General features: G+C 38.5%; 1 protein-coding gene and 8 non-coding genes across 10 annotated transcripts in view; 8 read left to right on the forward strand and 1 right to left on the reverse strand.

The window, feature by feature from the left end:
* The window catches only part of LOC145495827 (uncharacterized), a 43991-nt gene that overhangs the window by 4912 nt on the left and 21395 nt on the right, over positions 1 to 17684 (reverse strand). The window contains exons 9-14 of one of the 2 annotated variants that reach the window (XM_081475413.1): positions 5943 to 6152; positions 3170 to 3277; positions 2590 to 2695; positions 1434 to 1704; positions 524 to 825; positions 191 to 278 (exon numbers count right to left, since the gene is read on the reverse strand). In XM_081475413.1, coding sequence (XP_081331539.1) covers positions 191 to 278; positions 524 to 825; positions 1434 to 1704; positions 2590 to 2695; positions 3170 to 3277; positions 5943 to 6152 — 1085 coding nt within the window. Of the gene's footprint in view, positions 1 to 190; positions 279 to 523; positions 829 to 1433; positions 1705 to 2589; positions 2696 to 3169; positions 3278 to 5942; positions 6153 to 17684 lie in introns of both variants that reach the window. The other variant, XM_081475412.1, reaches the window with a different exon arrangement.
* Trnar-ucu (transfer RNA arginine (anticodon UCU)) lies at positions 7443 to 7516 on the forward strand. The gene has a single exon. It is a non-coding gene; the product is annotated as a tRNA-Arg (tRNA).
* On the forward strand, positions 8440 to 8513 carry Trnar-ucu (transfer RNA arginine (anticodon UCU)). Its single transcript has one exon. It is a non-coding gene; the product is annotated as a tRNA-Arg (tRNA).
* Trnar-ucu (transfer RNA arginine (anticodon UCU)) lies at positions 9457 to 9530 on the forward strand. Its single transcript has one exon. It is a non-coding gene; the product is annotated as a tRNA-Arg (tRNA).
* Positions 11520 to 11593, forward strand: Trnar-ucu (transfer RNA arginine (anticodon UCU)). The gene has a single exon. It is a non-coding gene; the product is annotated as a tRNA-Arg (tRNA).
* Positions 12528 to 12601, forward strand: Trnar-ucu (transfer RNA arginine (anticodon UCU)). The gene has a single exon. It is a non-coding gene; the product is annotated as a tRNA-Arg (tRNA).
* Positions 13511 to 13584, forward strand: Trnar-ucu (transfer RNA arginine (anticodon UCU)). The gene has a single exon. It is a non-coding gene; the product is annotated as a tRNA-Arg (tRNA).
* Positions 14284 to 14357, forward strand: Trnar-ucu (transfer RNA arginine (anticodon UCU)). The gene has a single exon. It is a non-coding gene; the product is annotated as a tRNA-Arg (tRNA).
* Trnar-ucu (transfer RNA arginine (anticodon UCU)) lies at positions 16191 to 16264 on the forward strand. The gene has a single exon. It is a non-coding gene; the product is annotated as a tRNA-Arg (tRNA).

Here is a 17684-nt window from a genome sequence, read left to right on the forward strand (position 1 = left end):
GATAAAGTTTGTCTGTGCGTATCAGTAGACCCGGGCAGCGCCCTCATTAACCAAGCGATAGAAATCGAGAACGAATGATCTAATTGTTTAAAATTACGATCTACGATATGATTCATGAACTACCAGGTTGTTTATCGATTACATTACGGTAATCACGAGAAGGAAAAGAGTTTTAATGCGAGACACTCACCGGTAGCTTGAACCCAGGCCCTGACACGTGAATCACTGGCCGTTTGTTGTTCTTCGGGTTTGGACGCTAGTTTTTCCAGTTCCTTGTGCTGAAACAAACGAAACTTTGTTAGGACGTTATCAGAATTGCCAGTTTGCAACACAACAAAACAGTTTGAAACTGGGACGAGTAGGTGTCAGTCCAACGACTAGTAACGCGAAAAAACGCAATTCTTCATCACATTCCTGTCTGCATTTTGCGAGAAGTTCCTTTAAACAAGTTAATTTCAATTCACGATATTCAATTCCATTTATTCTTAAACGTGAGACAGCATTATGCAACAAATCTACTAACCGACAGTGAAGTCTTGAAAGCGTTAGCAGCTTTTGTCTTGGCACGTATTTTCTGCATAGCTTTGCTCGGATTTGAAGGCGGCGTATACACAGTAGTGACCGTAAACGATTTCTGCTTTTGAAGCTTGGATGGTGTCTTTTTCTCGGCACCTCCTGGAGTTCCATTTTGCAGGGCCCCATTCAGCGTGGTGCCAGACATGGTAACTGGTAATGCCCCTGCTGCAACTGCCGTCTGGTTATCTACTGGTCCAGGAGGGGCTGACACTGCTCTTATCTTTGGGTCCACAAAGCTTACCGTGGGCCCTGCTTAAGTTAACAGAAAAAATGCAACTTTTAATTTAAAGAACGGGAAGAAATGAACTTAGACAGAGCTTCACAAGAAACTGCTGGCGCGAAAAACGAGTGCAAAAAACAGGCGCTAACGAAAACACGTACGCTGAACATACGCTACCCATTCGGACGTTGTAATTCATTGCCCATACAGGAGAAAAACAAAACCAAAAACCGACAAGACAAGCCTTGAGGCGAGTTGGGCGGCCAAATGCGAAATATTACGTGCAAGCCGAGTTATCGCACTTAAACGCGAGTAAACGCAAAACCCCAGGCGAAGCGAAGTCACAATTCCACACAAGTTAGAAACTTGCGACTTGGTTTACTGAGAGTGTAACATAAAGTCCGAAACATTTTCTTTTCGACCCAGTTGGTTGCAGTTCTGTCATTAACCATATCATTCTTTAACGCTTAAGTTCATTTAAATGTGCATAGAAAATCTATTTGCCGATAACTTCCCAGTTTGTTAATTTTAAAGCGAACTACACGTCAACTTCTTTTGTTTAAGATTCACAAACCGTTCGCAAGTGATATTGTGCGTATGAAGTTCTCTTGCCTTATTACATCTTTTCTAGGCTTACCATCACGAGGAGAGTTTCCTTGAGTTTGGCTGACACTGTCTTCTTGAGGAATCACTTGGTCAGCATGCGCATGCTCGGTTTGTATCTCTGTCCTCGTCGATGCCACAGTCTCTGCAGTGTTACTAGTGCCACTCCGCGGCCGAGAATCCGAGGGAACACGAAGAACATTGGGTCCTACAGTTGGGGTCTGGCCACCGCTGCCAGTGGTGGAAAAGCGCTGAATGAAGTTCGGGTGAATAGAAATACGTCTTGTTCCTCTTCGAGTCCCGCGCTTGAAAACGAAAACAAGAAGATAACTTGAGTAAATAAAGATCTCTTTGCCTGCTTAACTCTACCCGAGCTAGAGCGCAATCCAGTGGAAATCGGTACAAAAATTTCTATACTGATATGTTGTCACAAACTGCGAGCGAAAGTAATTTAAAGCCCAACAACAACTACAAAGGGAACTACTCGGATGGCTTTCGAGCTTCCTCTGCACGGGAATTTTTCGGGTCGAATGAAAGGAATGAGCGAGCGAAGGGTAGTTGTAAAGGTTGAAAATGTTTGGGTAGTTTTTCTAGAGGGGGCGACTGGGCTAGAGTGGTTCTGAGAAGAACTGCTAATGGTTACTAAGGTTTCGACAGCCTGAACGAAAGTCATCTTCAGAGTCAAGTCAAGTCAAGTGTTTGTTATTCGATGGAGTTAAAAGTCTGGTTCGTCGGTACCGTCAAGGGCTCATGTATATTGGGCAGTTTAGCCGGGATGGTATTGGCTATAAGACTCGTCTTCAGTTTCTCGTCACTTATTGGTCACTGTGTTTCATTGTTAAGTTTGACTCTGATCTACCCTGCGGGAAGGCTTTAATTGTTTTAAAACCCAAACAAGAAAGTACTAACAGGATCACTCAGATTGATCAACCATCGCTGAGCTTCACAGCACCAAACGATACGTCTTAAATTTTACGTCACTGAATCGATATATCTTTGCTAACTAGCTGCAAACCTTCTAGTTTCAACTGTTCTCGAAATGAAAAATTCTCCCTACAGTTTATCGCACAATTCTTTTAATGCAACTTTTGAGAAGTTGGAAGTACATCAAGTGTATGTACAGTGTCAATACAAAGATAGTTTAAGGGTAATCACACTGAAGCAGATCCTCGAAGCTGGTCAAAGCCTACCTGTGTAAATCGTGCAGGATTCTGTTTAAATGTGACCCAATCTTTATCAGTAGCCCTGTCCTTTTCTACTCTTTTACGGATTGTTCTTGGGTCTTCGTTTAAGTCCCTAAAAATAGATATGAACACTTTTGAGTGTTTAAAACCTCAAAGGGGAAATACGACATACTAAGTCCATGAAGGGCTTAGATAGCTGTTTGACCTTTTTTTCTTGCCGTCTCACGGACTGTTAAAAAATGTTATACTTTCACAAGACCTATTTACATCAAAAATGAAGGGGGTTTTTCCAAGAATTGTCTGAAAGGATTTATGGCTGTTAGCAACACTGGGACGGTACCCTTGTAGGTATTTTATGGCCAGAGTGTGACCAGAAGTGTTAACTCGTGATTGGTCCGCATGCTCGTCTATTCGTCGGGTACTCGGGCTTTTATCAAAAACTGTTAGGGGAATTCTTCGTTTACTAGACATTTCGGGTATTCATTACAGTCTGCTCGTCTATTTGATGAAACATTTTCGGGATATTCTCGGGTTATGGTCGGGTATTCATCGGGTTATGCTCGAGTATTCATTGATCAGCACTCACTTTAATTTCCAGCAGCTCGTGATTGGCGGCATAACCGGTGGCTGTTGATCCTGAGACATTCCTTCTAATATCCAGTTCAACGCGCATAGCTGGCGAAATACATTTTTCCTGTGGAAGGACAATAAAACATTAGTAGAGTTCTTACACGAGTGCACAATCTCGACCACATCTCGTCTTAAAACACACAGCTTCCTGGTTGCAAAGATCGAGAGTCCCTGCTGAATGTGATTAGCTACGTGTGAGCAACTTTGTAGATTAGTTTCAATAGCTGTAATTACAGTCGAGTCTCCGTTCCAATATTCTTTTGTTTAAAAAGGCATACAAACGAGGCGAACGGGTCAATACAAAGCAAAAATGACCCTTTTGCCTCGTTTTTATGTCAAACCGCTGAAAACTGTAATAACAGCTATTGTGTCACAGATTATGGTTCAGTCTGTAACTTCTTAGACCACGCAACATGACAAAGACTTGTTACTGCACCTAACCCCCCAAAATTTTTTTCGCTAAAACGAATCTACTTGTTATTTGAAATGGTTCTGCGAAAAAAATTTTGGATTCCGTTAAATCTTCGATTTTCTGTGCCCCGACGAAATCTCGAAAATAGCTCCAAAACACCGCCATTTTGTTTCACGACCGAGTTTGAGGAGAATGGGTCCAGCGGCTCTTGTGACGTCTACCCAGGAAGGTTGGATATCTCACGTCCTCTCATTTCCTTTAGGACGGTGCAATACACATTCGAAAAGTGCGCAGAAATGCCTTCCAGAAGTGCTATCGACTGCTGCAGCAATATCCCAGATCCAAAAAAGATATACTGTACAATTTACTGACGATGATCGGCTAATGGTGCAATAAAGACTTAAACGATGGTTGATTTTGTCGAACCGAAACAAGCGAACTGAATCTGTGAGAACCATTGAAGAACTCTCACTGGACCTTGTTCCGCAGACTTTCGAACGCTATTTTCATAAATTTTCTGCTTAAAGCTAACCAGCAATTTGTAGAAATACTACCGACAACCTATATCTTCCAATCCCGCAGTATTTATAACATAACCGGCAAAGTTGTGTGATCCGATCATGATCAAGCGTTATACTGATATGTAAAAAGATCGCAACTGTACGCCGCTAACCAACACTTATTTCTCTTTCGATTTAGATGAAAATCGAAGATTAATCCTTTAGAATTACATGATAACAAAATTGTTAGACTCACAGAGTTTTTAGAAGGTTTGGAAATCAGCAGTGCGACAAAGATTCTGTGCAATAGCGTCGAAAATATGACCGCGTAACATTATCTGCGGACCGCTTAGGGAACACATCCTTTTCGCTTATCCGACGAATTTCACTGTAAACTTTGAGAACAATTTACATTGGTTATTTGGAGTTACGACTTAAAACGTGTGACAATGTGAAATCGGTAATTGTATGAAATGTTTCCTTCCGCCTTGCTTCCCGCAACTTCAAAAATACAGGTCTAAACAATACGATTTTCAATCGATCGAAGCCAATGTTTTGGAGGTCATCAAGTCTCGAAAACTGCAACACGTACGTCGCTCTTATAAACATGAAGCATCCAACTGAAAGTAAAACACAAACTGGATTTAACAGAACAATCACACCTTGACACAATACATTCTCGCTAAGGACAAATGTAAACGGGCTATAAACACGCGTGAGAATCTTATGTTTAGTTGACGAAATTACCATCCAAAGCAATGCTTGAGTTTTCTTTCCTGCGTTTCGTTTGCCTGCCCTCCACTTCGTATCTAGCTTTCCATTCCTAATATACAAGCAGCTCGTCCGCAAAGAAGTCTTCCCCTTCGTCGCTTGAAATATTGTAAATTGCTCTCAAAGCTCTAAGCAGTGAGTTCACAGTTGTCGAACGTGCTCGATCGAAGTTTATTTCGGAGTCTTCCGAATCGAAACTTAACTCTGACTCCAGTGACGAAAAAGAAATGATTCTGAGACAAAACTTGGACGTTTTAGTCCCAAAATACATCGGAACGATTAGTTTTGTATTCCATTTTCTCGAGCAAATACAGAGAGTTGACTGAGGCGCTATTGTGTTTGGTTCCTGGGTAGACGTCATCAGGTACCGCCGCCCCAGACTCCCTAAAACGCGGTCGTGAAACCTTCAAGTGCGACTTTGAAAGGGCATAGAAAATCGAGGATTCAACCAAATTCAAAAATTTTTTCGCCCAAATGCTTCAAATCAAGTCTAGATTCGTTTTAGCGGAAAAAAACTTTTGGGGTTAGGTGCACTTTAAAGGCACGAAAGAGACACGCTTCAACAACGTAGCTGACCCAAAAAGGTAGCATGTTTTACGATACTTATACCCTGATTCGAGTTCAATTTGCATCAAAAACAAAAAGTACGTTTCTTTGGTTAAAAAAAAGGTCAGCAGTTGAGTTTGTGTTTACAAGTTAGATCCATAATTTAAAAAAAGTCCATTAATTGATATTTTTAGGTTATTATTTTCTATTATTAGTATATAAAGCGTAAACTATCCAACAACAGACGGAAATCGTACCCCGTACAATAAATCCTTCTATTGGTTCAGATCTCCTACTGGATTTAACAAATTTTGGTTTTGCTATCATCTTGTAATTATTTAAATGTGTCCCCGATATTTAGGTCGGAAGGACACTGAATTGCTCAGAGCAGACATTGTTCTGCCTCTGACATAACCACAGTCTTTTTCTGACATAATCGTTCATGCAGGCAAATCCATTTTGTTATACTACACTGTATATCGTATTTACATTTTTCCTACCTGTCCGCGACGTCATTGTAGTTGATATTGGAATACACGGGTGAATATGGACGAGGACTCTTCAGCTTTCTTGACCTGCGGCTGCTTTTCGAGACGGTGCTGTGAGCCGCTGATTTGGGTGGGTGCAGGTACCGCCTGGGGGCGAGGGTGGGGTTAGATGGTGCATTTGCCATCACGTGATCCATTCCTGGCTGTTCAGCTGTGGACGATCTGCAAAGAATCAACATTTGCGCTTCATAAATTTTCAAGAAATATTGTTGAAGAATTCATCGATCTGTGCTCTGCAGTCTAATTTCCTAGTTTGAAAGTTTAACCTTAGGGTTGATTCCTAACTTATTTACATCGTATTAAGGCATGAAGAAAGATTTACTGTCGATTGTAGGGCTTGTTTTGTACACTACAGGGTTCTCATTTATCTAGTGAGTAAGGAGCTAGTTTCATGAAGCAGACAGCTGGGAAGGTCTTGGGATATGCTCCTGGGATGTGCTCCACTAGAAAATTTTGAAATTGAGAGGTTCTGAAATGTTATTTTACGCATTCTCTTTGAAAATGGTGAAGGTTTTTCCTCGAAACAAAAAAAATTGAAAGAAGTCAAGACGCCAAGAACATGAAGGGATTACAAAGACTTTCATCCTACAGCGCTAGTGTAATTGAAAACGTACACTACATCCTCACCCCATTCCCTCTCTCTAGCTACAGCCTTGACTGTCCCGAGACCAGGAAAGTCAACATTCAGTCACGTTCCAAAAATCCTGTGTTTTCCCCTAATTACGCTTTACAACTTACTCGAAAACTTACTTATTTATGACTCACTATTATTTAACGAAAAGTGCGAAGGTGGATCAAATATCGAAGTAGCCGGTTCTTTAGCCGGCGGCTGGCACTTAATACACCTTATTCCAAAATGGACGCAATTTTAGTGTTCTTTTGTTTGTTTGCAAATTAGCCCTTGTTGCCTCGTTCAAGGGAAAATAAACTTTTAAATTTCGAGTTTAAGAACGAGGCAGCAAGGGGTAATTTGAAGGCAAACAAAAGAACACTAAAATGGCGGCCATTTTGGAATAAGGTATATGGGAATCGTACCCTGCAATTATACTTTTATGCCGCTACAGTATGCTCAGAAAAAAAAAGTTAGTTTAAAACGAATTTATCACTTGCATATTTATTAACATAGCCACACTCAAAAGCATTTTAAAATATGACGTTCTCAGACGCAGCTAAATGTAGATATTCTTGGGGTCACAAAAATCTCTGTCATGCATAGATGCAAACCTACATATTTCAGTAACGCAAAATTCCCTAGGGAAAATAAAAACAAAGCCCTTTCCCATGACAATACACTCAACAAAAAAGCCTTTTTAGGGGTGAAATTAAATATAGGCCAGCACATATTACCAGAATCTTGCGATATGCTTTTATATAGCACATTGGCCAGGAAATAATAATGACCGTAATATAATACTTTTGATATAATAATAATTCTTCAACTAAGACCAAGTAGCCCCCGTGGCGCAATGGACTAGCGTGTTGGACTTCTAATTCAAAGGTTGTGGGTTCGAATCCCACCGGGGGTGTACTTTTTAGCTTTTGAATTAAAGGAGAGATATACAATCCAGCCAAAATTTTGTCATCTACAATAGCTGTTCTTCACTGTTTTCTTCATGGCCTTTCAGAGTTAGTCAAGGGTTTGCTGCTACAGTTTTACTCGTTTAGTGTATTTGCTTTAATGCTTTGGGACTTGGACGGCTTAACATTTTGCATGGCCACTGTTAACTATGTTGGTCAGCGGCAATATCCATTTTGATTGTCGATGCTTTCATTTCACGTGGACTTTTCACATCCTTTCGGGTTCTTTTCGACAATACATAGTTTTGACATGCTTAGCTTTGAAGTAGCTAACTAGGAAAAATCATATGCAACAGTTTACTGAACAGCAATTGCGCAAGTTAAAAATATCAGTTTTTATTTTAATCATACTGAAGTAAACGTAACAAGAAAATTAAACCTTACTTTAAAAAAAGAAACGTCTTGGAAGCTATTGGTTAGGAGCTTTTTTGGAGGTGACAAGCTAGGTAAGCTTAAGGTTTTATGTAAAAGTTTACATAACGAGTTAAAATCTTAATTTAAATACCCTTGCTTAAACACTGTAATGATGTAATAGGAGATTGTGGATATGTCTGTGAATACTGACATGGAGTTCTCGAACGCATCTACATGTAGATATTTTTGGAGTCACAAAAATCTCGTTCATAGATGCAAACCTAAATATTTCAATAGCGCAGAATTCCTCAACGCAAATAAAACAAGGTCCCTTCCCATGACAATAAACTCAACTGAAAAAAGCCTTTTTAGAGGTAAAATTAAAGATAGGCCCAGCACATATTACCAGAATTTTGCGATATGCTTTTATATACATATAGCACATTGTCCAGGAAATGATAGTGACTGTGATATAATACTTTTGATATATTAATTATTCTTCCACGAAGACCAAGTAGCCCCCGTGGCGCAATGGACTAGCTTGTTGGACTTCTAATTCAAAGGTTGTGGGTTCGAGTCCCACCGGGGGTATTTTTTAGCCTTTAATAGGGGAGATGTAAAATCCAGCCAAAATTTTGTCATCTAGAATAGCTGTTCTTCACTGCTCTCTTCATGGCCTTGCAGTGTTAGCCACGGGTTTGCTGTTACAGCTTTGCGCGGTTAGTGTATTTGCATTAATGTTTTCGGAATTTCAGTCCGTTATGGACGGGTTAACATTTCGCTAGGCCACTGATAACTACGTTGGTTAGCGGCAATACCCATTTTGACTGTCGATGTTTTCATTTCACGTGGACTTTTCCACCTTTCGGGTTCTTTTCGACAATTCATCTTTTCGACGCGCTTAGCTTTGAATTAGCTAGCTAGGTAAGTTCATATGTAACGGTTTAATGAACAACAAGTTAAAACGTCAATTTTTATTTTAATCATACTGAACTAAACGTAACAAGAAAATTAAACCTAACTTTAAAAAAGACGTCTTGGAAACTACTGGTTAGGAGCTTTTAAAACCCCTTTGCAATGACATTTGGACGTTACAAGCTAAGCAAGCGTAAGTTTTTCTGTAACAGTTTACTGAACGAGTTAAAATATTAGTTATGAGTACCATTGGTTAAAAACTGTAATGATGTAATAGAAGTTGTGACCACCTGATTGTGGATATGTCTGTGAATACTGACATGGTGTTCTCGCACAGCAGCTACATGTAGATATTTTTTGGGTCACAAAAATCACTTTCATAGATGCAAACCCACTGACATATTTCAGTGACAAAAAACTCCTTAAGGCAAATAAAACAAGGCTCCTTCCCATGACAATAAACTGAACAAAAAAGCCTTTTTAGGGGTGAAATTAAATATAGGCCCAGCACATATTACCAGAATTTTGCGATATGCTTATAGCACATTGTTTAGGAAATGATAATGACCGTGATGTAATACTTTTGATATAACAATCAATCTTCAACTTAGAGCAAATAGCCCCCGTGGCGCAATGGACTAGCGTGTTGGACTTCTAATTCAAAGGTTGTGGGTTCAAGTCCCACCGGGGGTATTCTTTTTAGCTTTTAAAAGGCGAGATATAAAATCCAGCCAAAATTTTGTCATCTACAATAGCTGTTCTTCGCTATTCTTTTCATGGCCTTGCAGTGTTAGCCAAGGGTTTGCTGTTACAGTTTTACGCGTTTAGTGTATTTGCATTAATGCTTTCGGACTTGGACATGTTAACATTTTGCTAGGTCACAGGTAACTATGTTGGTCAGCAGCAATATCCATTTTGACTGTCGACGCTTTCATTTCACGTGGACTTTTCAACCTTTCGGGTTCTTTTCGACAATTCATCTTTTCGACGTGCTTAGCTTTGAAGTAGCTACCTAGGTAAGTTCATATGTAACAGTTTAATGAACAGCAAGTTAAAATGTAAATTTTTTATTTTAATCATACTGAACTAAACGTAACAAGAAAATTAAAACCAACTTTAAAAAAAAAAACGTCTTGGAAACTATTGGTTAGGAGCTTTTAAAACCCCTTTATAATGCCATTTGGAGGTTATAAGCTAAGAAAGCCTAGGTTTTTCTGTAACAATTTACCGAACGAGTTAAAATATTAATTATAAGTACCATTGGTTAAAAACTGTAACAATGTGCTAGAAGTTGTGACCACCTGATTGTGGGTACGTCTGTGAATACTGACATGGTGTTCTCGCAAAGTAGTTACATGTAGATATTTTTTGGGTCACAAAAATCTCTTTTGTAGATGCAAACCCACTGACATATTTCAGTAACAAAAAATTCCTTAAGGCAGATAAAACAAGGCTCCTTCCCATGACAATAAACTCAACAAAAAAGAGCCTTTTTTGGGGTGAAATTAAAGATAGGCCCAGCACATATTACCAGAATTTTGCCATGTGCTTTTATATAGCACATTGTTTAGGAAATGATAATGACCGTGATGCAATACTTTTGATATAATAATCATTCTTCAACTAAGACCAAGTAGCCCCCGTGGCGCATTGCATTAGCGTGTTGGACGTCTGATTCAAAGGTTGTGGGTTCGCGTCCTACCGGGGGTGTTCTTTTCAGCCTTTGAAAGGGGAAATATACAATCCAGCCAAAATTTTGTCATCTACACTGTTCTCCTCATTACCTTTCAGTGTTAGCCACGTGTTTTCTGTTACAGTTTTACGTATTTAGTGTATATTTCAATTAATGCTTTCGGACTTGGACGGGTTAACATTTCGCTAGGCCACTGGTAAATATATTGGTCAGTGGCCATACCCATTTTGACTATCGATGCTTTCATTTCATGTGGAGTTTTCGTTGCCTTTCGGGTTCTTATCGACAATTCATATTTTCGACGTGCTCAGCTTTGAAGTAGCTAGCTAGGTAAGTTTATATAAAACCGTTCACTGAACAACAAAATAAACGTATCAATTTTTATTTTAATCATACTGAACGAAACGTAAAATAATAATAATAATAATAATAATAATAATAATAATAATAATAAAGCTAACTTAAAAAAGAAAAAACGTCTTGTAAACTATTGGTTAGGAGCTTTTAAAACCCCTTTATAATGACATTTGGAGGTTACAAGACATAAGCGCTAGGTAAGCTTAAGTTTTTATGTAACAGTTTTCAAAAAGAGTTAAAATATTAATTTTAAGTACCCTTGGTTAAAAATTGTAATGAAGTGATAAAAGTTGTGACCACCTGATTGTGGATATGTCTGTGAGTACTGACATGGTGTTTTGATCGCACGCAGCTACATGTATATATTTTTTGGGGTCACAAAAATTTCTTTCATAGATGGAAACCTACATATTTCAGTAACGCAAAATTACTTAAGGCAAATAAAACAAGGCCCCTTCCCATCACAATAAACTCAACAAAAAAGCCTTTTCAGGAGTGAAATTAAAGATAGGCCCAGCACATATTACCAGAATTTTGCGATATGGTTTTATAGAGCACATTGTCCAGGAAGTGATAATGACCGTGATATAATACTGTTGATATAATAACTATTCTATAACTAAGAGGAAATAGCCCCCGTGGCGCAATGGACTAGCGTGTTGGACTTCTAATTCAAAGGTTGTGGGTTCGAGTCCCACTGGGGGTGTTCTTTTTAGCTTTCGAAAGGCGAGATATGCAATCCAACAAAAATTTTGTCGTCTGCAATAGCTGTTGTTCACTGTTCTCCTCGTGGCCTTTCAGTGTTAGCCACGGGTATGGTGTTACAGTTTTTCGCGTGTAGGGTATTTTTATTAATGCTTTCGGACTTGGACGGGTTAACATTTTGCTAGGCCACTGGCAACTATGTTGGTCAGGGGTAATGCCCATTTTGACTGTTGATGCTTTCATTTCACGTGGACTTTTCAGCCCTGTGGGCTCTTTTCAACAATTCATCTTTCCGACGTGCTTGGCTTTGAAGTAGCTAGCTAAGTAAGTATTATATGTAACAGTTTACTGAACAGGAAGTTAAAATTATCAATTTTTATTTTAATCATACTCAACTAAACGTAAAAAGAAAATTAAACCTAACTTTAAAAACAAGTCTTGCAAACTATTGGTAAGGAGATTTAAAAACCCCTTCATGATGGCATTTAGAGGTTACAAGCTTGGTAAGCTTAAGTTTTATGTAACAGTTCACAGAACGAGTTAAAATATTAATTTTAAGTAGCATTGGTTAAAAATTGTAATGATGTGATAGAAGTTGTGACCACCTGATTGTGTATGTGTCTGTGAATACTGATATGTTATTCTCGCACGCAGCCACATGTAGATATTTTTGGGGTCACAAAAATCTCTTTCATAGATGCAAACCTACATATTTCAGCAACGTAAAAATTCCTGAACGCAAATAAAAACACAGCCCTTTCCCATGACAATACACTCAACAAAAAAGCCTTTTTAGGAGTGAAATTAAAGAGAGGCCCAGCACATATTACTAGAATTTTGCCATATGCTTTCATATAGCACATTGTCCGGGAAATGATAGTGACCGTGATATAATACTTTTGATATAATAATAATTCTTCAACTAAGACCAAGTAGCCCCCGTGGCGCAATGGACTAGCGTGTTGGACTTCTAATTCAAAGGTTGTGGGTTCGAATCCCACCGGGGGTGTACTTTTTAGCTTTTGAATTAAAGGAGAGATATACAATCCAGCCAAAATTTTGTCATCTACAATAGCTGTTCTTCACTGTTCTTTTCATGGCCTTTCAGTGTTAGCAACAGGTTTGCTGTTACAGTTGTACACGTTTAGTGGATTTGCCTTTTCTGTCCGTATGACAACTATGTAGGTAATGCCCATTTTAACTGTCGATGCTTTTATGTCACGTGTACTTTTCAGCCTTTCGGTCTCCTTTCTACAATTTATCGTTTCGACGTGCTTAGGTTCGAAGTAGCTAGGTAAGTTTATCTAGGTAAGTTAGTCTAGTCAGGTAAGTTTATATGTAAACGTTTACTGAACAGCAAGTTAAAAATCATACTGAACTAAACGTCAATGGAAATTAAATGTAACTTTAAAACAAAAAAAAAACGTCCAGGAAACTATTGGTTAGGAGCTTTTACAACCCCTTTATAATGACATTTGGAGGTTACAAGGTTGGTAAGCTTACGTTTTTATGTAACAGTTTACAGAACAAGTTAAAATATTATTTTAAAGCACCGTTGGTTAAAAACTGTAATGAGGTGATAGAAATTATGACCACCTGATCGTGGATATGTCTGTGAATACTGACACAGCAGCTACATGTAGATATTTTTGGGGTCACAAAAATCTCTTTTATAGATGGAAACCTAAATATTTCAGTAACGCAAGATTACTTAAGGCAAATGAAACAAGGCCCCTTCCCATGACAATAACCTTAACAAAAAAAGCCTTTTATGGGAGAAATTAAAGATAGATCCAGCACATATTACCAGAATTTTTCGATATGCTTTTATATACATGTAGCACATCGTCCAGGAAATGATAATGACTGTGACATAATATTTTTGATATAATAATAATTCTTCAACTAGGACCAAGTAGCCCCCGTGGCGCAATGGACTAGCGTGTTGGACTTCTAATTCAAAGGTTGTGGGTTCGAGTCCCACCGGGGGTGTTCTTTTTAGCTTTTGAAAAGCGAGATATAAAATCCACCCAAAATTTTGTCATTTACAGTACCTTTTCTTCACTGTTCTCTTCATGGCCTTGCGGTATTAGCCAAGGGTTTGCTGTTACAGTTTTACGCGTTCAATGCTTTCGGACTTGGACGGGTTAACATTTTTCTAGGGCACTAGTACCTATGTTGGTCAGCGGCAATACCCATTTTGACTGTCGATGCTTTCATTTCACGTGGTCTTTTCAGCCTTTCGGGTTCTTATCGACAATTCATCTTTTCGACGTGCTTGGCGTTGACGTAGCTAACTACAATTAGGTAAGTTTATATGTAACAGTTTAGTGATAGTGATGTGATAGAAGTTGTGACCACTTTATTGTGGATATATCTGTGAATACTGACCTGGTGTTCTGATCGCACGCAGTTACATATAAATATTTTTGGGGTCAGAGCAATCTCATTCATAGATGCAAACCTAGATATTTCAGTAACGCAAAATTCTTTGAAACAAATAAAAGAAGGCCCCTTCCCATGAAAATCAACTCAACAAAAAAAGCCTTTTTAGGGGTGAAATTAAAGATAGGCCCAGCACATATTACCATTTTGCCATATGCTTATATATAGCACATTGTTTAGGAAATGATAATGACCGTGATGTAATTCTTTTGATATAACAATAATTTTTTCAACTAAGAGTAAATAGCCCCCGTGGCGCAATGGACTAGCGTGTTGGACTTCTAATTCAAAGGTTGTGGGTTCGAATCCCACCGGGGGTGTTCTTTTTAACGTTTGAAAGTGTAGATATAAAAATCCATCCAAAATTTTGTCATCTACAATAGCTGTTTTTCACTGTTCTCTTCATGGCCTTACAGTGTTAGCCACGGGTTTGTTGTTACAGTTTTACCTGTTTAGTGTATTTTCGGACTTGGACGGGTTAACATTTCGCCAGGCCACTGATACCTATGTTGGTCAGCGGTAGTACCCATTATGACTGTCGATCAGGGCCGGGTTGTTCGAAAGCTGGTTAACGCTAACCCAGGATTAAAAGTTAACCGAACTATCAATTTTTGTTGTGTAACAATGTTTTTCACTGCTTACATTTTGTGTGGTTCGAGATTACGCAAGCTCAAAACTGAAGGACAAATAATATAAACAGAAAACCTTACGGAAAAGCTACAAAGCTGAAATCAAAATTATCGCTAATCCTGGGTTAGCGTAATCAGGCTTTGAACAACCCGGCCCAGTACTTTCATTTGACGTGAACCTTTCAGCCTTTCGGGTTCTTTTCGACAATTCACCTTTTCGACGTGCTTGGCTTTGAAGTAGCTAGCTAGGTAAGTTCACATGTAACAGTTTCGTGAACAGCAAGTTAAAAATATCAATTTATATAATAACTGAACTTTAACGTAAAACAAAATTTAAAGCTAACTTTAAAGGAATAAAAAACGTCATGGAAACTATTGGTTGGGAGCTTCTAAAACCTCATTACAATGACATTTGGAGTTTACAAGCTTGATAAGCTTAAGTACGTTCGCGCAAACATTTTATAGTGGATAGATTTTTTTAAAATTTTTACTGCAGTCAGATAATGAGTTACTTGTGTCAGAAATACAAACAACAAACAAACAAAAACTTGGGGGTCACCGACTTCGTTTCAGAGCTGAATCGCGTGGAAAACTACCCTGACTTTGAAAAATTAGAAAACGTAATTCAGCATGGTCTACAAGGGTTTATAGCTAAAAATATCGAAGATGAGGCAAACGATCTTAGTGATATTTTGTAGAAGTGGGTCTGTTGCGTAAATAACTCCAAACGTTACCAACATTTTCACAAAACTTAACCCTTCAAGAGCCATTTGAAACTGTCGCACAGATAAACGAAGAGCTAAAACAAACAGAATTCAATGGTGCATTTTGGAAACTATTCAAACTTCTAGTCGATAGATTTTCTTAATTTTTTCGCGAAATGTAGAAAATAGGTAGAGAAAATGATCCATCAAGAGAAAACTAGGTGTCACCGAACGCCCAAAATCGTCAATTCCAGGCAAACCTAGAGCAATGGCCCTCTGCCCTCTCATTGTTCATTTTCTTACTTAGCGCGCGCTCTTATGCATGACGTGGCGTGTGAATTTGCGTGCGTAGTAAGGATGCGCAGAAGCAATTAGCGCGAACGTCATTAAGTTTTTATGTAAAAGTTTTCTGAACGAGTTAAAATATTTATTTTAAGTACCATTGGTTAAAAACTGTAATGATGAGATAGAAGTTGTGACCACCTGATTGTGTATATGTCTGTGAATACTGACATGGTGTTCTCGCATGTAGCTACATGTAGATATTTTTAGGGTCACAAATATCTCTTTCATAGATGCAAACCTACATATTTCAGCAACGCAAAATTCCTTAAGGCAAATAAAACAAGGCCCCTTCCCATGACAGTAAACTCAACAAAAAAGCCTTTTTAGGAGTGAAATTAAAGTTAGGCCCAGCACATTGTTACCAGTATTACCAGAATTTTGCGATATGCTTTTATAAAGCACATTGTCCGGGAAATGATAATGACCGTGATATAATACTTTTGATTAATAATAATTCTTCAACTAAGACCAAGTAGCCCCCGTGGCGCAATGGACTAGTGTGTTGGACTTCTAATTCAAAGGTTGTGGGTTCGAGTCCCACCGGGGGTGTTCTTTTTAGCTTTTGAAAGGCGAGATATACAATCCATCCAAAATTTTGTCATGTACACTGTACAATAGCTGTTCTTTACTGTTCTCCTGGCGGCCTTTCAGTGTTAGCCACGGGTTTCCTGTTACAGTTTTACGCGTTTGGTGTATTTGCATTAATGCTTTCGGACTTGGACGGGTTAACATTTTGCTATGCCACTGGTAACTATGTTGGTCAGCAGTAATACCCATTTTGACTGTCCATCCTTTTATTTCACGTAGACTTTTCATCGCCTTTCGGATTCTTTTCGACAATTCTTCTTTTTGACGTGCTTAGGTTTGAAGTAGCTAGGTAGATAAGCTCATATATGCAATAGTTTACTAAACAACAAGTTAAAAGTATCAATTTTTATTTTAATCCTACTGAACTAAACGTAAAAAGAGACTTAAAGCTAACTTAACAAAAAAAAGGCGTCCTGGAAAGTATTCGTTAGGAGCTTTGAAAACCCGTTAATGACATTTAGAGGTTACAAGCTTGGTAAGCTTACGTTTTTATGTAACAGTTTACAGAACGAGTTAAAATATTAATATTAAGCACCATTGGTTAAAAACGGTAATAGTGTGCTAGAAGTTGTGACCACCTGATTGTGGATATGTCTGTGAATACTGACAAGGTGTTCTCGCACAGCAGCTACATGTAGATATTTTTGGGGTCACAAAAATCTCTTTCGTAGATGCAAACCCACTGACATATTTCAGTAACAAGAAAATTCCTTAAGGCAAATAAAACAAGGCTCCTTCCCATGACAATAAACTCAACAAAAAGAACTTTTTAGGGGTGAAATTAAAGATAGGCCCAGCACATATTACCAGAATTTTTCGATATGCTTTTATATAAATACACATTGTCCAGGAAATGATAATGACCGTGATATAATACTTTTGATTAATAATAATTCTTCAACTAAGACCAAGTAGCCCCCATGGCACACTAAACTAGCGTGTTGGACTTTTAATTCAAAGGTTGTGGGTTCGAATCCCACCGGGGGTGTTCTTTTTAGCTTTTGAAAGGGGAGATGTAAAATTCAGCCAACAGTCTGTCGTCTACAATAGCTGTTCTTCGCTATCCTTTTCATGGCCTTGCAGTGTTAGCCACGGGTTTGCTGTTACAGTTTTACGCGTTTAGTATATTTACATTAATCCTTTCGGACTTGGACAGGTTAACATTTCGCTAGACCACTGGTAACTATGTTGGTCAGCGGCAATATCCATTTTGACTGTTGACGCTTTCATTTCATGTGGAGTTTTCACATCCTTTCGGGTTCTTTTCGACAATTCATATTTTCGACGTGCTTAGCCTTGAAGTAGCTAGCTAGGATAGTTCATATGTAACAGATTACTAAACAACAATTGCGCAAGTTAAAAATATCAATTTTTATTTTAA

This window comes from Orbicella franksi, chromosome 8 (assembly GCF_964199315.1).
Source record: "Orbicella franksi chromosome 8, jaOrbFran1.1, whole genome shotgun sequence".
Taxonomy (NCBI): Eukaryota; Metazoa; Cnidaria; class Anthozoa; order Scleractinia; family Merulinidae; genus Orbicella; species Orbicella franksi.